Here is a 26,802-nt window from a genome sequence, read left to right as displayed (position 1 = left end):
GGATATCAAAGTTCTAAGAAACAATTGTTTTATCCACTATTGAGGTAGAAAATATCATTGTCTCAAATATCTACAAGGAGGCAACTTGGTTAAAGGATCTTTTGGGTGAGCTTGAAAGAATGAAGTATGATGTGACTACATTTTTTGATAGTTGAAAAGCTATCCATTTGAATATCAATATAACTTATCATAGTAAGACTAAGCATATGCTATTAACTACCATTTTGTAAGAAATGTTATTGATGGAGATGGATTATATCCATAGTCAAGAAAATTATGCAAACATATTTATGAAACTAGTATTGTTTGAGAAACTATGTTGTTGCTTTGCTTCTCTTAGCTTAGAGATGAAGTGATGAATAAACATGGAAAATACCTAAGCTAATTGTTGTTAAAGTCTATATGGTTACAATCCATGAGAACTATTAACATAATTAATATATTGTAAAAACATAAATTCACTTCACGTAAATTTTTAATCGTTTGTATAAAAATATCGATTTGCGAAATAGGTGATATTTTAGGTTAACTTTATAATATTATTTTTCTTCATTTAATTTTAACCCAAATCAATAATATATAAATAGATATATATAATTTTATTTTATTATATCTAAATAAAAAGTGAGCTGGTATAAACATAAAATATGCCTTTTTAATACAATTAACATTAAAATCTTTTTAAATCTTGTATCAAGGTTTGGTTATTTTTAAATTGGTTTTCATATTAATTTCATTAATTATAATAACCACCCTTACCTTTCATTTAAATCTAAAGAAAATGGACTATTTATTTCTAACATTTCAAACAGCCTACCCAGTTTTATGGAAAATTAGTTTACCCCTGACCATTCAAATAATTTTGTGTACATTCTGTTAATTTTTATTTTTTTTTGGAGAAATTTCAGCGAAACCAAAACATTCACGCTTTATGGTAAAGTCATTTAGAATAAATCAAATTTTACCCAAAAAAAAATCTCCTAAAATGAACCCCTGATAAGGAAGATATGGTTGGTATAAAAATGAGCTTATTTTCTGATTTTTCGTGAAGGCTGCGGAAATTTTATTTTGAAGTATCTTTTCATAGCGTGGACCTCTATTTTACATGAGACCAAAACCATTAGATCACAATTTTTCTTAGCTTTATTTTGATTTACTATATTTTATGTTTCTAATCAATATTCATCCAAAAATCATCTTTGAAGAATTCTACTATCTTTATTTTATTCTATTTTATTTTTTAAGTTTCTGTAGAATTTCTTTATTTTTTCTTCTCAAATATATTCTCTTCTATTTATAGAGGTTAAACTCGCATGGAATGTAAACAGCCAAGGTGGATGAAAACATTGAATGCATTATTATTGACATGATATACATTTATAGTACATTTGTGTGACCCTTGGTTTCGTATTCCAAGGTCTCTTGGACTTCTTTAGACTTTTCAACATCCACACCAACCCTTAGAGGATTAGGTGTCCAACATTCCCCCCTTAATCCGAAAAGTTATGTATGAGTCCAAGAAGAGAGTTGTAATACAAAACGTGCAAAAAAAGATGGTAGTGCTAGGCTGAATGTAGAAATCGCAAAGGGATCGACCACGTTGTAGGTGAACCTATTTACGTCATTATTGAGTATTTGAGATGGCAGCCTGCTCATGGGAAGACTAAAGTGGACCAACCTTGTCGTTTACGTCCTTTTTCTTATATTAAGGTCCAGTGCTTTGCACATTAAACATTTTTATTCTATGATACAAAGGAGAAGTCGAGCTGCCTGGTTTTCTTACTCTGCTTCCATCCTCGACTCTGCTTTCGGTGACACTATGGCTCTGCAACAATTTGCCATGCAGATCTCTGCTTTCCTCATTGCCTTGTTTCTATACCCATCGTCAGCCATCTCCAACTCATCATTATTTGGAGATAGGAGAGTGTTGCTTTCAATGAAATCAACAATGGACGATCCTAACCATATGTTAGATACCTGGACACCGTCCAACCACACCGACCATTGCTCATGGATTGGCGTCCATTGTGACCTTATGGATCAAGTAGTCACTCTAAATCTCTCCAACATGAATCTTTCAGGCTCATTTCCCTATCAGGTCACAGACTTGTCATCCCTCCGTTTGCTAAACGTCTCTGGGAACTACTTCAATGGAAGCCTTCCCTCCCACCTATCAAAATTGAAGAATCTAGAGGTCCTCGACGTCTCTGACAACGATTGGACAGGGGCACTGCCACTAGATTTGAGCTTTCTCCAGAAACTCCGGTTGCTCAACGTCTCTTATAATGAGCTCAATGGAAGCCTTCCCTTGGACATATCAAAATTGAAGAACCTAGAGGTCCTAGACATCACTTACAACTCTTTGTCAGGGGCACTGCCACTGGATTTGAGCTCTCTCGTTAAGCTCGAACATCTTGATCTGACAGGTAATCACTTCTACGGTAGCATTCCCAGGGAGTATGGAAAGCTGAAAAATCTAGAATATCTTTCATTCTCCTCAAATATTTTGCGCGGAAGAATACCTGGAGAGCTTGGCAATTTGGGGAACCTGAAAATGCTCTATCTGGGGAACTTGAAAATGCTTTATCTGGGAAACGTAAAAATCCTTTCTCGGGGAGCTTTCGGTTATAATGGGCTCCACTCCAATAGATTCAATGGAGGGATTCCTCGCGAGATAGGGAATTTGAGCAAGCTTGTCCATCTTGATATGCATGGTTGTGGTCTTAACGGTTCAATTCCTGCTGAGATTCGTGGTCTCAAAAATCTAGAGACAATGTATTTGCAAGAAAATGACCTCACTGGTGAAATACCCGTGGAACTGTCGGAACTGCACAAGTTGAGAGAGCTGGATCTTTCAAACAATGGTCTACAAGGAAGGATTCCATATATGATTGGGAACTTGCAAAATCTGGAGGTTTTGCGACTTTCTGCTAACTATTTCACGGGTCTCCTGCCTCAGCAACTGGGCGTAAGTGGAAAGCTACAGGAAGTGGATGTTTCTTGCAACAGATTCACTGGTTCCATCCCTCCGAATCTCTGCAACGGCGGAAGATTGCAGATGTTGAATACATACGATAATTTCTTCATCGGCGCGATTCCTAACTCTCTGGGCACGTGCAGTTCTCTGGTTGACGTCAGCATGGGGCAAAATCATTTAAACGGTTCGATTCCCGCAGACCTAATATATTTACCCAGCGTGACTTGGATCAGTTTGGGCAGCAATTATCTCAGTGGGACCATACCAGAGAAAATGAATAATGTACCCTCCCTGCTTATAACTATGGATCTGTCGGATAATCGTTTTAATGGTTCCCTTCCTTCATCCATAGGTAAGTTATCTGCTTTGAAGGAGCTTTTAATGAATAGAAATCAATTAACAGGTCCGATCCCCAGGGAGATTGGCAGCTGTAGTGCTCTGGAATCAATTAATCTTAGCGAGAACGAGTTCATAGGTCCCATCCCAGTGGAAATCTCCTTCATGAGCTCTCTGGAGATTCTGGATGTATCTGGAAATCATTTGAATGAGAGTATTCCCATCCAATTACAGAACATGCACAACTTGATCCTACCTGATTTCTCTTACAATAACTTTTCAGGCATTATTCAAAAAGGTAGTCTGTTTTGCCGTTTCGATCAAAGATATTTTGCAGGGAATCCCAACTTGTACAAATGCACTTCGCGAGGTCAAGCCCACCGTAAGCGTGGCCTTCTCTTAGTGCTGGCACCTCTGCTCTTCTGTTTGCTGCTTTTGGTAGTTGGGGCAGCCATATATAAAGGTAGAGCTAGGGCCGTCAAGAAAATAGTCGACACCAGGTTGTGGGAAATGACGACCTTCCAAAAGCTGGACTTTGGGTGCGATGACATTGTACAATGCCTAAAAGAAGAAAACATCATCGGCGAAGGAGGAGCGGGAGTGGTGTATCGAGGCATCATGCCCAATGGCCAACAAATTGCAGTGAAGAAACTTACGGGTATTGGCATCGGTTCTTTAAATGATCATGGATTCTCTGCAGAGGTCAATACTCTCGGCAAAATCCGGCATAGGCATATAGTGACATTGCTGGCCTTTTGCTCCAATCATGACACTAATCTTCTGGTGTATGAATACATGCCTAACGGAAGCCTGGGGGAGCTGCTCCATGGAAACAATGGAGGGCATCTGAATTGGGATAGTAGATACAAAATTGCAGTGGAGGCTGCCAAGGGGTTGCGCTATATTCACCATGATTGTTCGCCGCTTATACTTCATCGCGATGTGAAGTCCAACAATATACTTTTGGATTCCAATTTTGAAGCACATATCTCTGATTTTGGCCTGGCCAAGTTACTGCATCATTCAGGTACCTCGGAGTGCATGTCTTCAATAGCAGGCTCTTTTGGTTACATAGCTCCGGGTAAATTGTCGTTTCCTTCTTTATCATTTTTTTACTGTTTGTGCTCAAGTATTTGTGCTTGGGTTCCCTGAAAGTTTTAGGCTACACATTGTTTCGCTGTTTTTTAATATTCCCCGCGCTTTTCGAGAAGCTTAGTGGTCTGATTTTCCCATTCTAATAATGATTTTATAGGAGCGAGCCTTCCATCAAATGACCCGAATTAAAAATAAATGGAAAATAGAGTGATGCCTTTACTATTTTATGCTATAATCATCTTTGTGATAATTATTGAATTGACAGAGTATGCGTACACTCTGAAAGTGGAGGAGAAGAGCGACATATATAGCTTTGGAGTGGTTCTGCTTGAGCTGATTACAGGCAAACGACCAGTGGGAGAATGCGAATTTGAAGAGGGCATGAACCTCGCCGGTTGGGTGAAGAAGATGACGAAGTTAGAGAGAGGAAGAGTTATGGAGATTATAGATCCGAAGCTGAGCGACTTCCCAATGGAGGATGCCATGCATATGTTCTTCGTGGCTTTACTCTGCTTGCAAGAACAGCCTAAGCACAGACCAAGCATGCGCGAGATAGTGCATATGCTCACACACTGTAAGCCGAGGCTTTAATTGTACCTCAGATTGCACCAGCGAGAACCAAACTCTTTACCCAACCGTTAATTGTGAGGAGAAGAAATTGAAAAGGCGCCGAGTATGAGCCTGAGGGTGACTTCCTCCCTAAATGATTAGGGCATGTGCCATGTCCGATAGTTTTTATTTTTATTTTTAAATAAAATAATTTTTGTGGTTTTTTTAATCATAAATAAAATAATGTTTTGTGACTAGTGTTTTAAAGATTATATAAATAGATGATAGATAAATCTTGATAGTATGATTGGAAAAGTGATTAGTATGACTGGAAAAGAATATTTTATTTATTATTTTACGGAGCTAAAACGATGATTTTGGTTTATATAAATTATTAATATTTTGTTTGAACTAGTGGAATTTGTTCACTAGCTAACTAAAAATAAAAAACAAAATAACTATTGAACACTTTTCAAATATCTCTTTCCATTCAGATTATTCTAAGTATTTTACAATTTATAATCTTTGTAAAATAAATAAATAAATGCCCTGAGTAAAATGAGATATTAACTAAATTCCGTCGTCGTTCTTGTTCAACCCTGATGACTTCAAAACCTTATAGGTGAAGGCTTAGCAGCAGAGGAATATATATCAAAATTCTCGATTCCACAATTCTTATCCTGTGAAAGACGATTCCTTTACCTCTCCCATCGATCGAAACTGGAATTTTATTTAAAAAAGGCTTCTAGCTCGGAAACTACTTTTAAGTTTTAGAATTTCCACATAATTGTCTTTCTTTTTCCAAATATTTCAATTTTTAAAATGTCCAAATATTTTGTATGGCCAAATATTTTCTGTTAACTTCTTGGGCTTATCTTATTTCTCGAATGTAACATCAAATGAATTATGTTATCTCTCCAATGTAAGATCAAATGAATTGATTAGCAGTTCATGAAATAAGATTATCTTCTGTGCAATGTAATATCAAATGAGATTATCTTTTTTTTAATGAAAACCATACTTGTCGGTTAACGTTTTGGTGAAAAAATTATTTTATATAATTTTACTCTAAAAATTTTCTTGATTTATTATGGTTCACAAAAACTCTGAATTGAGTGATTCTTATTATTAGTTCCATTAAGTTGGACCACCTTTAAGTTCTATTAAATCTAAAACAAACTATATGTTTATTTCTAACATTTCAAACAACCTTACAACATTTATGAAAAATCATCATCAACAGTGAAATAATTTTGGATAGATTCTATTAATTTAATTTTAAATTTCAGCGAAACCAAAAAATTTCACCCATTATTGTACATCATTTAAAATAAATCTTACATACTCTGGGTTTAATACTTTGAAATTAGATGCTCCATACTTTTTGGTCGTTGGATTTTAATAGTTTGAAACTAAGTACTCACTTTTGATTTGTATTTGACACGAGAAACATCGAAATTTTCTAGGGAGGAAGAATGGCAAAGCAAATCACTGAATGAACGGTTAACAACGCACACTGACCATGTTGCATGTAAGTTATTGACATTATTGTTAGGATTAGAAATGGAAAAAGGAGACAAAGAACAAAAGATTCACACATAAAACATGAGTTGTTGCTCTTCTATTGATACACACAAAACATGATGCTTACAATGAACTTGGTGAACGGTATTGAACTTTTTTCAACTAGCTACTTTCCTAAAATATCTTAACATGCAACCACATGTAATCACACTCAAAGTCATCTATCACTTAATTCGACTTGACACAACACTCAAGTACTCAACCACTCAATCACAGTTAACTAACTCTCTATGTTTAGCCAACTCCTCATTCAGGAGTAATTATCTTATTTTAACACTCCCCCTTAATTACGACTACTAATCTAAAACATGACTCATGACAACTGAAACATGCCTGCTGGTCTATGTCTCAGCTAGGCTTACAACACCCAGGTTTCTTCTATGAAACTCAAACACATCTTGCGCTAATCACTTAGTAAATATATCATCCAATTGATCACTAGATTTACAAGGCTTCAAGTGAACTTATCCATTGCTCACAAGTTCTCTAATAAAGTGATATCAAGTAAAAATATGTTTTCTCTTTTGATGAAATACACTATGCTTGGATAGTGCAATCATTGAGGTGTTGTCACAGTATATTTTGTTGATCCTTGTTTTTTTTTATTGAGTCCATCAAATATTCTTCTTAACCACATTGCTTGACATGTTGTTGATGTTGCTGCTACATATTCTGCTTCTGCTGATGAAAGTGTCACAATGGGATGCTTCTTAGATTCCCATGAAATCACACCTGAACCAAGGTGGAACACGTAACCAGAAGTGCTCTTCCTATCATCCAAACTGCCTACAGAATCACTATCTGTGTATCCAATCAAATCTGTCTTTTCTGTTCGTGCATACATTATGCCACAATCTATAGTTCCTGCTATGTATCTCATAATTCTTTTTCCTGCACTCCAATGTGTGTCTTTTAGTGTCTCCATAAATATCAAAATCAAACTCACTCCTTGCATGATATTTGGTTTGTAGCTGTGAGATACATGAGGTTGCCAACCAATCTTTTGAATAGAGTTGGATTGACATCTGATCCTTCATCATCCTTACTTAACTTTGTACTTGTTGCAATTGGTGTAGGGACAGGTTTGAAACTTTCCATCCTGAATCTTTTCAACAAATCTTTGGCATATTTATTGTGACAAATAAAAATTCCTTTTTGAGATTGCTCAACTTCTAAGCCAAGAAAATATTTCATGACACCAAGATCTGTCATCTCAAATTCTTTCATCATTGCTGCTTTAAATTCATCTATCTCAAAGAAATGGCAAAAGGAGACAAAAAACAAATAATTCACACATAAAACACGAGTTTTTGCTCTTCTATTGATCACGCAAAACATGATTCTTACAATGAACCCGATGAAGGGTATTGAACCTTTTCCAACTGGATACTTGCCTAAAATATCTTGACATGCAATCACACTCAAAGTCATCTACCACTTAACTTGACTTGATTCAACACTCAAACACTCAACCACTCAATCACTCAGTTAACTGACTCTCTATGTTTAACCAACTCCTCGTGCTAGAGTAATTATCTTATTTTAAACACTTCCCCTTAATTACGACTGTTAAACTAAAACACGACTCATGACAACTCAAACATGCCTGTTGGTCTATGTCTCAGCTAAGCTTACAACAACCAGGTTTCTTCTATGAAACTCAAACACATCTTGTGCTAATCACTTAGTAAATATACTAGCCAATTGATCAGTAGATTTACAAGGCTTCAAGTGAACTTATCCACTGCTCACAAGTTCTCTAATAAAGTGATATCTAGTATAAATATACTTGCTCTTTTGATGAAACACACTATGTTTAAGTAGTGCACTCGTTGAGGTGTTGTCATAGTATATTGTTTTTGATCCTTGTTGTTTTTGCTTGAGTCCATGAAATACTCTTCTTAACCACACTGCTTGACATGTTGTTGATGTTGCTGCTACATATTCTTCTTCTACTGACGAAACTTTCATAATGGGATGCTTCTTAGATCCCCATGAAATTACACCTGGATCAAGGTTGAACACATAACTAGAAGTGCTCTTCCTATCATCCAAATTGCCTACAAAATCACTATTTGTGTATACAATCAAATCTGTCTTTTCTATTCTTGCGTACATTATGCCAAAATCTCTAGTTCTTGCTATGTATCTCAGAATTCGTTTTCTTGCACTCCAATGTGTGTCTTTTGATGTCTCCATAAATCTCAAAATAAAACTCACTTCTTGCATGATATCCGGTCTTGTAGCTATGAGATACATGAGGCAGCCAACCAATCTTTTGAATAGAGTTGGATTGACATCTTATCCTTCATCATCCTTGCTTAACTTTGTAATTGTTGCAACTATTTTAGGACATGTTTGAAATTTTCCATCCTGAATCTTTTCAACAAATCTTTGCATATTTATTTTGACAAATAAAAGTTCCTTTTTTAGATTTCTCAACTTCTATGCCAAGAAAATATTTCATGAGACAAAGGATTGTCATCTCAAATTCTTTCATCATTGCTACTTCAAATTCATCTATCTCAAAGAAATGGTAGAAGGAGATAAAGAACAAATAATTCACACTTAAAACACGAGTTGCTACTCTTCTGTTTATCACACAAAACATGATGCTTACAAAGATCCCAGTGAAGGATATTGAACCTTTTCCAACTAGATACTTGCCTAAAAATCCTTGACATGCAACCACATACAATCACACTCAAAGTCATCTATCACTTAACTCGATTTGATTCAATACTCAAACACTCAACCACTCAATCACTTAGTTAACTGACTCTCTATGTTTAGCCAATTCCTCATGCAGGAGTAGTTATCTTATTTTTAAAACTCCCCCTTAATTACGAATGCTAAACTAAAACATGGCTCATGAAAACTCAAACATGGCTACTGGTCTATGTCTCACCTAGGCTTACAATGCCCAAGTTTCTTCTATGAAACTCGAACACATCTTGTGCTAATCACTTAGTAAATATATCAGTCAATTGATCACTATATTTAGAAGGCTTCAAGTGAACTTCTCCATTGTTCACAAGTTCTCTAATAAAGTGATATCTAGTATCAATATGCTTGCTCTTTTGATGAAACACACTATTCTTGGATAGTGCAATCGCTGAGGCATTGTCACAGTATATTGTTTTTGATCCTTGTTGTTTCTGCTTGAATCCATCAAATACTCTTCTTAACCACACTGCTTGACATGTTGCTAATGTTGCTGCTACATATTCTGCTTCTGCTGATGAAAGTGTCACAATGGGCTACTTCTTAGATGCTCATGAAATCACACCTAAACCAAGGTGGAACACATAACCAGAAGTGCTCTTCCTATCATCCAAACTTCCTGCAAAATCACTATCTGTGTATCTAATCAAATCTGTCTTTTATGTGCTTGCATACATTATGCCACAATCTCTAGTTCCTATTATGTATCTCAAAATTCTTTTTCCTGCAGTCCAATGTGTGTCTTTTGGTGTCTCCATAAATCTCAAAATCAAACTCACTTCTTGCACGATATCCAGTCTTATAGTTGTGAGATGCATGACGCTGCCAACCAATCTTTTGAATAGATTTGGATTGACATCTGATCCTTCATCATCCTTGCTTAACTTTGTACCGGTTGAAACTGGTGTAGGGACAAGTTTACAATTTTCCATCCTGAATCTTTTCAACAAATCTTTGGCATATTTATTTTGATAAACAAAAATTCCTTTTCCAGATTTCTCAACTTCTATGCCAAGAAAATATTTCATGAGACCAAGATCTATCATGTCAAATTCCTTCATCATTGCTGCTTTAAATTCATCTATCTCAAAATCACCTATAAAATCATGTCATCAGCATATAAGCAAACATTCAAAATCTGTTCGTGCTCATTTACCTTTGTGTACAAGGTAGGTTCAATGTTGCTTCTGCAAAATCCATTCTTAATCATGTAGTTGTCGATTCTGCTATGCCAAGCTCTAGGTGCTTGTTTCAGTCCATATAGCCCTTTTTTCAACCTATAAACTTTCTCTTCATTACTTTCAACTTCATATCCTAGACATTGTTGCACATAAATTTCTTCTTCTAGAATTCCATTCAACAAGGCTGATTTCACATCCATCTTGTATACTTCCCACTTGTGCTGATCTGTTGTGGCTAGAACTTCTCTTACAGTATTCAATCTAGGTACCAGAGAAAACGTTCCTCCAAAGTCTATTCCCAGCTGCTGCGAGAATCCTTTTGCTACAAGTCTTGCATTAGATCTGTCAATTTCACCTTTCACATTCAACTTCGTCTTGCACGCCCACTTCACACCAATGAGATTTTTTTCCTTTGGTAAATCAACCAAATCCCATGTATCATTCTTTCCAATAGCTTCAATTTATTCATCCATGGCTTGCACCGAATTTTCATCTCTGATTGCTTCTTCAAATGAAGAAAGTTGGAATGACAACAATGCAAACTTTGAACTAGCATCCAAATCATCATAAATATGTTTCAGACTTCTCATCTTTCTCTTACCATTGCTTGATTCATCACGTGATTGATTGCTAGGAGAATCTTCATCTATTGATCTGCATGAAGATCTATGCCGCTCTAAAAATCTTGGAGTCCTTGTTGGTGTGTCTCTATTTGGTGTCTTCACCTGTGATTCTTGCTGCTCCTTTTCTGCTATATCACCTCCTTCCATCAGTGGCACTTGTGCATAAACTGTTTTGTCTACAGTTCCATTCCATGACTCTTATTCCTTGAACACAACATCTCTGCTAATTATGGTCTTCTTTGTGACATGGTTATACAATTTGTAAGCTTTTGATTGCTCAATATAACCAGTGAATATGCATTTTCCACTTTTATCATCCAATTTGCCTCTTTGCTCCTTAGGCTCATGTGCATGAGCTACACATCCAAATAATATGAGATGAGATACGCTGCAAGACATACCTGACCATGCTTGTTCTGGTAATCTATTCATCACACTCTTTGTAGGAGATCTGTTGATCACATAAATAGCACATGCAACTGCTTCTGCCCAATACTCATTAGACAAGTTTCTGCCTTTCAACATGCTTCTTACCATGTTCATAATTGTCCTGTTCTTTCTCTCTGCTACACCATTCTGCTACGGTGTGTACCTGGTTGTAAATTGTCTTCTGATTCCATGTTGTTTGCAGTAATCATGGAATGCCTTTGAATCATATTCTCCACCACAATCTGACCTCAATACCTTGATTTGTCGATCACTTTGTTTCTTTGCTAAGGCTTTGAATTCCTTGAACTTTGCAAAAGTTTCAGACTTCTGCTTCAAGAAGTAAACCCAAGTCTTTCTGCTGTAGTCATCAATGAAAGTGAGGAAGTAACAACTTCCACCAGTCGACTGTGTCCTCATAGGTGTACACAATTCAGTATGCACTGGCTCAAGAGGTTTCATTGTTGTGTATGCAAATCCCTTTGGAAAAATTTCATGGTGTTGCTTTCCCAAGATGCAACACTCACAAGTACTAGCAGGTTCTTTGATGGGAGATAATCCTTTGACCATCTATTTCTGTTACAACAAGCTTGAGCAAGAAAAGTGCAAGTGTCCAAATGGAAAGTGCCATCACCAATAATCATCAGAACATGTAACTGCAAAAGAACTCACCTGACCATTGTAATTCAAAATTAGAGGAAAGAGTATGTTCCTTGTCATCTACACCTTTGCTATCAGCTACCTACTTGGGGGCTTGTCATATATAACACATTCTTGACCTTGAAGGATAACTTTGTATCCTTTCTATGTCAATTGACCAACACTTAACAAATTATGTTTGAGACTAGGAATATAATATACCTATGAGATTGGCTTCGGCTCCCCCTGCTTTGTTAGAATGTTGACCACTCCTTTGCCATCTACTTCCATAGTCTTGTCAGTCCCCAACTTTACCTTTGTTTTCACAGATTGATCAAAAGCTGCAACCAAATCCTTGTTGCCTATCATGTGATTACTGCAACCACTGTCTAACAACCACCGAATAACAGAAGGTTCATGCATGGTATGGAAAGCTCAAAACATGGGGTTAGAACTCTCTGTAGTGACATTATCTCTTTGGTTCCCTGGATCAAATATCTTCTTGCTACAATCACGAGCATAGTGACTAAATTTATTGCAATAATTACAGCTCACCTTTGATTTGTAAACTCTTTGATTATAGTTGAGGATTTCGTAGTTGCTTCCACTTTCATGTTCATGCTCTTCTCTGCCATCTCCCTGACCACCATATCTTCCACTTCATCCTCTGCCTCTCGATCTACTTCTGCCTCGACCTTTGTCTCTTTGAAATAGAAACCTAACTTTTGAAAGTGGTTTTTAAAGTGGAATCCTTATTTCTGTCTATCATTACCTCGTGTGATAGAAGTGATCCCATTGGCTCATCAACTGTCAATGATGCCAAATCCTTGGTTTCTTCTATGGCTGCTACCACAACATCAAATTTGGTAGAAAAAGATCTGAGGACCTTCTTAAACATTTTTTTATCTTCAATGTCTTCACCATAAATCCTTAACTAATTTGATACAGTTATGACCCGATTCATGAAAGAATCGATGTCCTCTATCTCCTTCATCTACAGACTTTCAAAATCTCTCCTAGTATTCTGCAACTTAACAATATTGACTTTAGCCATATTTTTATAGTTTGTCACCAAAGTATTCCATGCTACTTTTGCTGAAGACATGATCATAATATTCTGAAGCACTGCTCTGTCCACTACCTTCTAGATAAGCTGCAACACTTGTGCATTCTTCTTCTTGTCTTTCTTCCATTGTTCCTTCTCTATATTACTAAGATCTTTTTCTTCTACTGCATTCATAGGACCTGAAAACCCAAACTTGACATAATCGCAAAAATCATGCGCCTACAACGTGGTCTCTATCTTAATGGCCCACACATCATAATCTTTCCCTATAAACGATGGGAACTAGGCCTGGAAATTTGAGAAAGCCATCTCTCTCTAAAAAAATTCTCTTCAAAAAAGCCTTAAATTTTCTCCTTTAATAAGCTTTGCAAAGCTTCTTTTTCAAAACAAAATCCCCTCTCTTCAAAAATTTCCTTTTTAAAATAAAACCCTTTATTAATTTTTAATATAAAAAATCTTTTATATAAAAAATGTTTATATAAAAAAAATCTTTATAATCACTCTTTCAAAAAATCGTATGATAAAAGCACGTAAGAAAATCGTATGTAGCTATGATTTACCTGGTAATATCTTTTTATGAAACCAGTGTATTATATAAACTCCGAATTATTATTTTAAAGTTTCAATGGTTAATACATTGATAGTTTAATAAACTTGTGAGTACTTGTTTGATAGTTTAATAGCTAACAACTTGTTTGTGACTGCTAACCATTGTTCAAATTTCCCAATGTCTGTAGCTACATCACTGCAAGCTATTTGTAAAAATTCATAAATATTTATAGTCATTATGTGCCTAATTTTTGTATATGCAGAAATCTAGATGGATGACAGTTCTAATTATGTATTAGGTTAATTTCTTGGCATTACTCGCAAAGAAAAATAAATTATGTAATATTAGACTCATGTTAGTTAATTTTGGTGAAATCGCCTTAACGGTTAGGGTTGTAAGTGTTTGAAAAAATGCCTAAATGGCTTTACATTTCATTCTTGCAAATTGTTTGACATAATGCTTCAATGGTTGTAGCTAATTACATTTATGAATTTTCTATAAAAATGACTAAGTAAATTTAGGATTTTCAAAGAAGGTGTTTCTGGAAATATCTCAAAGGATAAGCATGATGATTCCTTTCAATTAAAAATCTATGGAAGGCAAGTTGGTTAGGTGAAATGTTGTAATTGTTAGCCCACATATGAATTCATAATAATTGGAAACCACTCCTTTAGAAGTTGAATTATCTTGTTTTTCTTCCCTTTTTTTACCAAAGAATTTATAGGCATATTGTCTAGAACAAAATCAAATTAGTCACTCTTAATCACTCTTAATTGCAATAAAATGAACAATTAGCTTATTGGAAATTATGGTTTGTAAATATTGATATTATTTATCCCACTAGAGACTCTATCATTTAAATGTGATTTTAAGACTTATGGTTGTAAGTTTTGGATCTTGAGGAACCATGACCCGGTAGCCTTAATGAGAAGTTTAATATTACCATGGGTTAGTTAGTTAGTATAAATTAGTATGTAGTGTAAAGAATACCAATAAAAACAAAAAAACTAAAATATAGATATATAACCTTGCATTAAATTTTTAAAATTAAATCGCATTTTGAGTCAGCCTTAGTATAATAGTGATGGTTGGTAAGGTGGGACCTTACATGCATGAGCTGAGGTACCTTGCAATTTTAGAAATCTTTCTTCTTCTATCCCTGTCATGACAAGTGAGTGATCTGATGCTTTTATAACATAAACCTTGCCATAAAAAATATGAATGGAGTGTCCTTAATGGCGGATGTGGACCAAGGACAACAAGTTTCTCCTCATCTCTGGGAGATATTAAACATCATGTAGAAGAAATTTTGGAAGACCAGGAAGTTTGAGCCTAATTGTGCCAATCCCTGATGGCTTAAGTTTTGATTCGTCTACAAAGTATACTGCTCCATCAACATTGTTAGTAAATTATTCAAAAATATCTCTTCTAAAATTCAAGTAGCAAGTTGCCCCTGAATCAAGCGACCAATCATTTTTCCAGGAAGCAAGTGAAGCATTGAACAAGTATTTATTCACTCCAATATTACAATGTGCCACAACATAGTAAGTGGATCCACATGTCCATCTCTATTGCAAAGTATGCAATGAATATCAAACTTTTCTCCTTAAGAGTGTTTTCCCCCCCACCGCTGGAATTTCTTCTCCCTCTACCTCTTCGACCACCTCTTCCTCTAGAAGAATCTTGAGCATGATTCTTCTATCTATGTGCAAGACATACAACTTATTCAGAATACTAAAGAGTTTTCTTCTTCCCAAAAGCTTTCTCTCTTTCAACAAATTTCTTCACAGGGGAGTCAAAGGTAATTTCTTTGAGGTTTCCACTTGCTTGCAATGATTTAAGATAATTTGAATAAGTGGGATATAGTGCCTTAAAAAAATCTATGAGAGGAATATATAGTTGAACATCAACGGTTTTGATATCATGCATAATAGATCTTACTTCTGATGTTAAAGAGAGAGGATCACCATTTTTTAGTTCAAGGGTAATCAATTTAATCATCGATTAGACAACTTCAAGTTTAGAGTGTGAGTCATAGAGTTCCTTCAAATTATATAAGGCTTCAAAAGAATTTGAAAATGGTGAAATATTGCGACTTACCTATTCATTTACAAATGTTGCAATCAAGGCATAGGCCTTATTGTTGTTGGTTCATTTTCTCCTTCTCCTACACAAACTCCTTTCCACAACTCATTAAAAATGAGATTGTTAGGTCCCTATAATACTAGTGATTCCCCCATTAATAATTGTCATTGTATCCCTTATTGTCATTGTTGTGCCCCTAGTGTCCCCATATTGTTATTATTGTGCCCCATAGAAGCCTACTATTGTTATTTTTGTGCCCTTATATTATTATTGTTAGGTTGGCTTTGGTTATATTGTGACCCCTTAGACTCCTATATATAGAAAGGAGGTTTTGTCATTTGTATCATCCAAGAATTGTTCATTTTTGTAATGTAAAGGAGGTTTCCCCCTCGAAGAGGCTTAATTATAAGGTATTGATCTTTCTTTTCTATCTTTTCGTGAGCTGGTTTCATAACATTTGGTATGAGAGCTTTGGATTCTAGGGTTTCGCTGCTCCAAACAAGTCATCGTTGAATTTTTGCTATAATTTTTTTTTTTGCGTAGTTTCAAAAGCTAAAAAAAAACCATTTTAGAACAAAATTACGTTGAACCTCGGGTCCAAACTTCAAATCTTGTCTCGCTATATATTCAGATCTACGATCTGAGGAATTTAGGGTTTTTACAAGATCTAGAATTTCATCTAATACAGGTCATCATGGAATGTTTGCTATAAGGTTTTCATTATGAAGTTTCAGAAGCTAAAAGAAAAACCCATTTGAGAAGAAATTGGTGTGAAGATTAGGTCCAAATTTCAAATCTTGGACCGCTATCATTTCGAATATATGATCTGAGGAAGTTAGGGTTTTTGCATACTCTCGAATTACATCCTAAACAGGTGATCTTGGAAAAATCGTCATCACTTTCTCTCTAAGCATCAGATGGAAATTTTGTAAGAAGTTTCAGAAAGAGGACGGATTTTATTTTGTTTAGGTATAATTTTTGGAACCTAAGTTCAAAACAGTAACACCTGGAACTTCGTACAAAGTTTCCCTACTAAAAACGTATATAAGTAGGTCATCTTGGGAGGTGGGGCATAACTCTTACTTGGAGAATCCAATTTAGATCACGCTGGTGGCATTGGAAAGAGGGCACAGAGGGATACTGCATGTCGCATTTCTAGACATTGGTGATTCAAAATGACAGAGTTACTGTTGTTTCAGTATTGAGCTCCTACAAAGTGAAAAAAGGTGTGTAGTTTTTTTTTTTATTTTTTTTTTATTTTTGCATAAGTTTGGTTTGAAAAAATAGTTTGAAGGAATTAAAAGGGAATAGTGAAGCATTATTATCAGTAATTGATGTCCTGAAGAAAGAAAATGGAAACACCTAGTAAGCAACCTCGAAGCTACAGTATGACTCATGAAGAAGAGGAAGAAATGCAACATGATATATCAAAATTACAAGACCAAGTGCAACAAATTTCACTCACACAAAAAGTAACAGAAGCTAAGATGGATGGTTTGAAAAAATATTTAGAAGCTAATATGTATGGCGTGGAAGCTAACATGGATGGTTTAAAGAAAGGCATAGAAGCTAAGATTAATGACGTGGAAGCTAAGATGGATGGCGTGGAATCTAAGATGAATGATTTAATGAAAGGCGTGGAAGCTAGGATGGAAGATTTGACAAAATTTCTACAAGAAATGCATACTAATTGTGAAAGGGTAGTAAATAAAACACATGGTGAGAAAAAAATAAATGTTAATCATGATTTCATAGACTATAACATTAGATCGAAAAACCACCATGTTCCAAAGATTGATATGAGGAAATTTGATGGCAAGGATCTCGCAACATGTATACTACAGATGGAGCAATTTTTGGATCTCCATAATATCCAAAACATGCAAAAGGTATGCATTGAAACTTTATATTTGGAACCAAATCAATTTGTATGGTAACAATGGCTTTTCTCTCGTAAACAAATTGTCACTTGGGCTATTTTTATGGATGAAATGATAGCACATTGTAAGGATACAAAAAGAAACACTTTTTCTACCCAATTGATCAATCTCAAACAAAAGCGTTCAATGATAGAGCACATTGAGGACTTCAAAAAATTGAATATAGGGGTAAAAGATATTCTAGAGGAGCATAGGATTGATGTGTTCATAGGTATTTTAAAGGATAACATCCAACATGAGGTTCACCTTTGGGAACCTGATTCATTGGAGAGGGCGTTCATGTTGGCAAGAAAAATGGAAAGAAAAATTATTGCAACAAGGAAACCTACCACTCATAATCATAAAGATGGAAGTGTTGTTGCCCCTAGACATCCACAACCTAAAAGGTTGACACCACAACAATTGGAAGAAAAAAGAGAAAAAGGGCTTTGTCACAGTTGTGATAGCAAATACACTAAAGGTCATAAGTGTTCTAAGAAGAAATTATTTTACATAGATTGTGAAGAGGAGGAAGAAAAGGAAGAAGAAACGTCAAAAGAAGAGGATATACACCAGGAACAGACCCTAGAGAAAGAATAAATGAATCTAACCATATCTTGTAATGCATTGGCTAGAATTACCACTCCTCAAACTATCAAGATAGAAGGGCATATCAAGAAGAAAAATGTTATAATGTTGATTGATTCAGGAAATACCCATAATTTTATTCATCGTAAGATAGCCAAGGAATTGAATTGCTTCCTATATCTGGCACTAGAGTTTCAAGTGATGGTTGTAAGTGGAGGAACCATAACTTGCTTAGGAAAGTGCCATAAGATCAAGCTATCGATGGGAGAATATGTATTGAATAGCCAAATTCTTTCCATTCCAATGGATGGTGCTGATGTTGTACTAGGAGTCCAATGGCTATAATCCTTGGGTACAATAGCTTTTAAGTTTTAAGAAATTTTCATGAAATTTTCTATAGAAGGAAAGGAAATTGAATTAAGGTGTATCGCAGGGAAACCAAGAAGGATAATCAACTCTAGCGGAATGAGAAAACATCTAAAGAAAGAACAACGACGCATAATTGCACAATTATGTTCACTAGAGGTTCCCACATCGAAATCATCTATTTCTCCAGATCTCTAAAAAGTCTTGGACAATCATCCCAAGGTATTTGAGACACCTAAAGGCCTCCCACCTATTCATGATCATGATCAAGCTATTCATTTGATTCCAGGAAGTGTTCCTCCAAACATCAGGCCTTACAGATATCCCTATGCCCAAAATAGTGAAAATGAATGTATGGTTGCAGAAATGTTAGAGGCTGGTATAATTCAACCTAGTCAAAGTTCTTTCTCTACTCTAGTATTGTTGGCTCACAAGAAGGATGGATCATGGCGCTTGTGTCTAGATTATAGGGAGCTCAACAAGCTCACTATTAAAGATAAATTTCCCATTCTTGTCATGGATGAATTATTGGATGAATTTCATGGATCAATTTACTTGACCAAGTTGGATCTTTGTTCAGGATATCATCAAATCAGAATGAAGACTGAAGACATTCCAAAAATGGAATTTAGAACTCATGATGGTCATTATGAATTTTTGGTCATGCCTTTTGGCCTTACCAATGCACCTTCTACATTTCAAAATTTGATGAATTCCATTTTCAAACCCTTCCTTAGAAAGTCTGTGTTAGTATTTTTTGATGATATACTAATCTACAGCAAGTCATGGACTCTAGAAGCAATGAAGGCCTTTGAACATATTAAAGAGGCAATGTGCCAAGCACCAATCTTAGCTACAATGGACTTCACAAAAACCTTTATTTTGGAATGTGATGCCTCAGGAAATGGAATTGGTGTTGTTTTAATGCAAGAATAAATACGCATTTCTTTCGAAAGTCTTCCAATCAAAGGAAAGTATTTACACAAAGCTATTTATACGAAGGAAATGTTGGCAATACTACATGCACTTAAGAAATGGAGACCCTACCTAATGGGAAGACACTTCAAGGTAAAAGCAGATCATGATAGTCTTAAATGCATTTTAGAACAAATATTACCTTCAGAAGAGTAGCAAAAATGGGTCACAAAGATTTTGGGTTATGACTTTGAAATCATCTACAAAAAAGGGAAGCAAAATGTTGTGGTAAATGCACTCTCAAGAAAGGATGAGGATGTGGAAGAATTTCTTTTGCGCCATTTCTATTATCCAACCAGATTGGATAGATGAAGCAAGGGATGAACGGAAGAACGACGAAGAAGTGTGGACACTCATTCAAAAGCTACAACAAGGTCCCAGTACCTCTGATAAATTTAGCTGGAAAAATGATTTGTTATGGTACAAAGATCGATTATACCTATGTAAGAATTCCTAACTCAAACAAAATATTCTTAGGGAATTTCACACCTCTCCCTTAGGAGGGCTCTCAAGATTTCTAAAAACTTACCAGAGGGTTAACAAGGAATGTTTTTGGAATGGCCTTAAATCGGATATTCAAAAATTTGTGGCAAAATGTTTCGTTTGCCAACAAAATAAAGTTGAAACAATTTAAGACACCAGGTCTATTACAACCTTTATCCATTCCAAGCCAACATTGAGAGGAAGTTTCAATGGATTTTATCACAAGTTTACCCAAGTCCGAAGGAAATAGTTTTATCATGGTGGTAGTTGACAGACTTACCAAGTATGCACACTTTTGTTCATTATCTCATCCGTTTAAAGCGAGTACAATTTCTACTGCATTTATGGAAACAATTCAAAAGCTACATGGAAACCCAAAGATTATTGTAAGCGACAGAGATCCCATTTTCAATGGAAATTTTTTGGACAAAATTATTTTCTTGTCTTGGTACTCAGTTAGCTCATAGCTCATCTTCTCATCCTCAATATAATGGGCAAACTGAGATAGTAAACAAATGTTTGGAAGGATATCTTCATTTCATTGTATATGATAAACAAACGGAATGGCTCAAATGGTTGCCTCTGGCTGAATGGTGGTATAACACTTCCTTCCATACAACAACAAAAATGACCCCATTTATGGCACTTTATGGATATCATCCACCATCCATCACATCATATTTAAGAGAAAATCCTAAGGTTCAAGTAGTGGAAGATCACATCAAGCATCAACAACAAGTTCTCCAACTCTTAAAGGATAACCTCACCTTGGCGCAGAATAGAATGAAACAACAGGCAGATCAACATCGTAATGAAAGAAGTTTTGATGTAGGTGATTGGGTATTCCTATGGCTACAACCATATAAACAAATGTCCCTCAAGCAAGCTAAGAAGGATAATAAATTATCACCAAAGTATTATGGTCCATACAAGGTGTTGCAAAAGATAGGTACTATGGCATACAAATTGGAGCTTCCTGCAGCTTCCCGAGTGCACCAGTTTTCCATGTGTCATGCTTAAAGAAGGTTATATGTGACAAGCTCCTAGTTTAAACAATATTTCCAGAACTTGATAAGGAAGGAAAAATCATATTGAAACCTAAAGCAGTCAAAGGAACAAGAACTTAATAGCTACGAAATCGATCAATTTCAGAGTATCTCATCAAGTGCAAGAACCTACCCGTGGATGATTCCACATGGGAGGATGATAATTTTATACAGAAGTATCCATAACTACTCAAGCGTTGAGGACAACACCTTTTTGAAGGAGAGGGGCATGTTAGGTCCCTATAAAGTCATTCCCCCGTGACTATTTTCATTATATCCCTTACTGTTATTGTTTTGCCCCTAGTGTCCCCATATTGTTAATATTGTGCCCCATAGAAGCCCATTATTGTTTTTTTGTGCCCTTATATTATTATTGTTAGGTTGGATTTGGCTATATTGTGACCCCTTAGACTCCTATATGTAGAAAGGATGTTTTGTCATTTGTATCATCCAAGAATTGTTCATTTGTGTAATGTAAAGGAGGTTTCCCCCTCGAAGAGGCTGAAATCTAAGGCATTGATCTGTCTTTTCTATATGTTTGTGAGCCGGTTCCATAATAGAGATTGTGTTCTATCTTCTGTGACCATTCTGGATAGTTCTCTTTTCCAAAGAGAACTACTCCAGTAATTGATATCAATGAATGCATTTTAAAAATGTGTACTCTGTAAAAAATGTACTTTGCTGCCAATATACTAAAAAATGAACTTCTAGTGGTAATATATGTAAAAGAATGCAGTTCTAGTATATATATATATATATATATATATGTATGTATGTATATATATATATACATAATAAAGGCATTATATGGGGGAGGGTTTTATGGGGAAGGAGATATATGGGGAGGTGTCAACTAAAATAATAGAGTGAATGAATGGGGGAGGTATTAATTATGTGTGGTGTGATGTCGTAAGAGTCAGGCTCCACAATGGGAGGCAACCATTCAATCTTCAATGATATAAAATAACCATATACCATTCAATGTAGCCGGGAGTGATGTAATGAGAGTGATATAACTTAATGTATATATTACAAACTAGCTTTATATATATGACAGAAGGAAATTTAGGGAGGAGGTAATATGGAGAGCGAAATTATATGAGTGGTCAACGCATCATAGAGAGTCGGGAGGAGTTTATATAACCGGTATGTATGGATAAGTGGAGGTATATAACTAACAGTGCATTACGCAATGTATGGTAATATAAATAACGTAAAAACTCATAGAGCATTATACAATGTATGGCAATATATATAACATACTAATTGACATATTGTTATGTATTACATAATGTATGGGAGAGATCGATGGTTCAATTAGCAGCGAGAGGAGAACTCAGTGTTATACGACACAATGAAGATGTGTGATGTGAGAGACACAATGGGTAGTAACAATGGAGTCAACCGGTAATATGTGCAATAGCAGAGTCAATATGGAAAACATAATAGTGTGATGATAGCATAACTAATGAGGCAGTTTGTAACTCAATGTGTGTGTGTGTGTGTGTGTGTGTGTGTGTGTGTGTCTATATATATATATATATATATATATGTATGTATGTATGTATGTATGTATGTATGTATGTATGTATGTATGTATGTATGTATGTATGTATGTATGTATGTATATGTAGTGATAGGGTAATACGAACACCAAAATTTATGTAATACACAGTCATAATCATGGTAATACAATAATACCATCAAATAGCTACCACGCTAATACGCCAACATATTTACGATATATAACAACACTTATGCATGAAAAACTTACATTTTATTGTAGAAGTGCTTGAGCCTGCAGCCCAATGGTACAACACTTATCCATGCATCATGCACCAAAGGCAGCATAACATATAACTCTGATTCATCATATAGGAGAACAGAGAATAGAGAAATGCAAGACAGTGAATCAAGACAGATTTTCTATCAAAGGAGAGGGGCAATGGCAAAGAATAATGACACGCAATGACAAGAGTTACAACACAACAACTATTTTTGGGAGCTGGCTCTGATACCATGTCAAGCTAGGAGGTAACTCCTCAAATGAATTGTGTCTTTGCATTAATATTTCTCATGGATATATACAAGGAGGGACAAACTCTTGGGCTTCACCTCCCAGTGTCTCTTCATATTCCTATTCTCCATTATTTACTATTTATGTTATTTACATATATTCACCCAATCCAAATGATTAGGTGTCAACAAAAAGTATTTTATGTCTCGTGTACTATATGCTAATGTAGTAGGAAGATTGATGTATGTGATGGTATGTACTAGACCATCTATTTCATGGAACATTTTAGGGGCTAATATTCACAGATGGGTTAATTTTCCATGCTTTTTCCAAAAAAAGATTTGACATTTTCCATTTTTTTTCAAACTGATTCGCCCAAATTTTGTAGCATAAAATTATCTTACCCTACAAATCATGAAATTTTATATATACTAATATATATTAATTAGAAACCTAAATATTTTTACAAAATCATCCTAATTTTTTTTACAATTTTCATATTGGGAACTACTAAGATTAACCAAGGTTTCTAAACTTTAAGATAAACTTCCATCCTTAAAATTTTCCATGATATATTTCATATGCAGTGGGTGTTGTTAGTAGATAAATAGAAAATCCAAGAAGAGAGCATGGAATTTTAGTGAAATGGGTTTAGTAGATACATAGAAAATCCAAGAAGAGAGCATTGAATTATAGTGAAATGGATTCTTTGGTATCTCAGAGGCACAAGTTATTATTACATTACCTTTAACATTTGTAGTAATTTTGGTTGGGGTTATTTTTATTCATATTTTGTAGGTGATTTGCATATGAGGAGATTTACTTTAAGTTATGTCTTTACTCATGCACAAGGATCTACTAACTGGATATCAATGTTTTAAGAATAAATTGTTTTATCCACTATTGAGGTAGAATATATCATTGTCTCAAATGCCTACAAGGAGGCAACTTGATGAAAGGGTTTTTTGGGTGAGCTTGAAATAATGTAGGATGGTGTGAGTCTATTTTGAGATGGTCGAAGTTCTATCCATTTGGATATCAATATACCTTATCATAGTAAGAGTTATTATATGAAATTAACTACCATTTTGTAAGAAATGTTATTGATAGAGATGGACTATATCTTAAAAATGTCCACAACCAAGAAAATTATGAAAACATCTTTATGAAACTAGTATTATTTGACAAAATATTGTGTTGTTTAACTTCTCTTAGCTTACATATGGAGTGATGAATGGGCATGGGAAAGACATAAGGTAATTGTTGTTAAGGTAGATATTATTATAAACATAATTAATTTTTGTTAATTTTTATTAGGTTCTAGTGCTTTGCATATTGTTGTTAATTGCTGTTAAGGTCCAATGCTTTGCATATTAAACATTTTTATTCTATGATACAAAGGAGAAGTCAACATGCCTAGTTTTCTTACTCTGCTTCCATCCTTGACTCTTCTCTCAGTTATAATAAAAATATGGCCATCGTAGATTTCAGTACAAGATGAGCCTGCAACAATTTTCCATGTACATCTCTACTTTCCTCATTGCCTTGTTTCTATACCCATCATCATCCATCTCCAACTCATCATTATTTGGAGATAAGAGGGTGTTTCTTTCAGTGAAAGAAACAATGGATGATCCTAATCATATTTTAGGTACCTCGACACTCTCCAACCATACCACCCATTATTCATGGACCGATGTCCAATTTGATCACCTCACGAGTCGAGTAGTGGCTCTAGATCTCTCCAACATGAATCTTTTAGGCTCATTTCCCAATCAGGCCACAGAATTGTCAACCCTCTGGTTGCTTAACGTCTCCAATAACCACCTCATTGGAAGCCCTCCCTCCCACATATCAAAATTGAAGAACCTAGAGATCCTAGACGTCTCTGACATCGATTTGTCAGGGGCACTACCACTGGATTTGAGTTATCTACAGAAACTTCGATTGCTCAACATCTCATATAACTACTTCCTCAATGGAATCCTTCCCTCTTACATATCAAAATTGAAGAACCTAGACGTCCTCGACGTCTCTGACAACGATTTGTCAGGGGCACTGCCACTAGATTTGAGCTATCTCGAGAAACTTTGGTTGCTTAAAGTCTCCAAGAACCACCTCAATGGAAGCCTTCCCTCCCACATATCAAAATTGAAGAACCTAGAGGTCCTAGATATCTTGTACAATGATTTTTCAAGAGCACTGCCACTGGATTTGAACTATCTCGTTAAGCTCGAACATCTTGATATGAGAGATAATAACTTTTGAGGTAACATTCCTAGGGAGTATGGGAAGTTGAAAAATCTGAGCGAAAGAATACCTGGAGAGCTTAATAATTTAGAGAACTTGAAAGTGCTTTATCTGGGAAACTTTGGTTATCAAGGGAAAGACTCCCATAGATTCAATGGAGGGATTCCTCCTGATATAGAGAATTTAAGCACTCTTGTCCATCTTGATATGGATGGTTGTGGTATTAATGTTTCAATTCTTGTTGAGATTGGTGGTCTCAAAAATCTAGAGATAATGTATTTTCAAGGAAATGGCCTCACTTGTGAAATACCCATGGAACTATCAAAACTGAACAAGTTGAGAGAGTTGGACCTTTCAGACAAGGGTCTACAAGGCGGGATGGGATTCCATATATGATTGGGAAGTTACAAAATTTGGAGGTTTTGCGACTTTTCTATAACGATTTAATGGGTCTCCTACCTCAGCAACTGGGCATAATTGGAAAGCTACAGGAAGTGGATGTTTCTTCCAATACAATCATTGGTTCCATCCCTCTGAATCTCTACAATGGCGAAAGGTTGCAGATGTTGACTACAGAAAATAGTTCCTTTGTCGGCCCAATTCCTAACTCTCTGGGCACGTGCAATTTTCTCATTGAAGCCCACATGGGGCTAAATCATTTAAATTGTTTGATTCCTACAGACTTAATATATTTACCTAACCTGACTGTGATCAGTTTGGGCAGCAATTATCTCAGTGGGACCATACCAGAGAAGATGAATAATGTACCCTCCATGATTATAACTATGGATCCATCTGACAATCATTTTAATGGTTCCCTTTCTTCATCCATAGGTAAATTATATGCTTTGCAGGAGCTTTTAATGGGTGGAAATAGATTAGCAGGTCCGATTCCCAAAGAGATTAGCAACTATAGTGCTCTGGAAGGCATTGATCTTAGCTAGAACAAGCTCATAGGTCCCATCCCAATGGAAATCTCTATCATGAACAATCTCTACTATCTGAAAATATCTAGAAATTAATTAGTAGGTCAGATTCCTAGGGAGACTAACAATTGTAGTGCTCTCGAGTCAATTGATCTTAGCAAGAACGAGTTCAGATGCTGCATCCCTATCAAAATATCCATGATGAACAATCTCTACTATCTAAATGTATATAGAAATCGATTAGCAAGTTCGATTCCTAGGGAGATTAGCAACTGTAATACTTTGCAAACCATTGATCTTAGCTAGAACAAGTTCATAGGTCCCATCCCAACGGAAATCTCCACCATGAGCTCTCTTGAGTTTCTGAATGTACCTTGAAATCATTTGAATGAGACTA

At 35.5% G+C, this 26,802-nt stretch overlaps 1 protein-coding gene across 1 annotated transcript in view; it reads left to right on the top strand.

Annotated features, from left to right (window-relative positions):
• LOC149171975 (uncharacterized) overlaps positions 1-5,019 on the top strand; it is a 71,404-nt gene extending 66,385 nt beyond the window's left edge. Inside the window, exons 2-4 of the mRNA XM_089426155.1 lie at positions 1,756-2,574; positions 2,644-4,394; positions 4,674-5,019. Coding sequence (XP_089282281.1) covers positions 1,756-2,574; positions 2,644-4,394; positions 4,674-4,999 — 2,896 coding nt within the window. The 3' untranslated portion in view covers positions 5,000-5,019. The remainder of the gene's footprint in view (positions 1-1,755; positions 2,575-2,643; positions 4,395-4,673) is intronic.
• Positions 5,020-26,802: the final 21,783 nt, after the last annotated feature.

The sequence above is a fragment of the Pinus tabuliformis genome, chromosome 4_2, assembly GCF_031772625.1.
Source record: "Pinus tabuliformis cultivar Carrire ecotype Pingquan chromosome 4_2, CPIR1, whole genome shotgun sequence".
Classification (NCBI taxonomy): domain Eukaryota; kingdom Viridiplantae; phylum Streptophyta; class Pinopsida; order Pinales; family Pinaceae; genus Pinus; species Pinus tabuliformis.
Note: the sequence above shows the minus strand (reverse complement) of the source record. Positions and strands in the feature narration are given on the sequence as shown.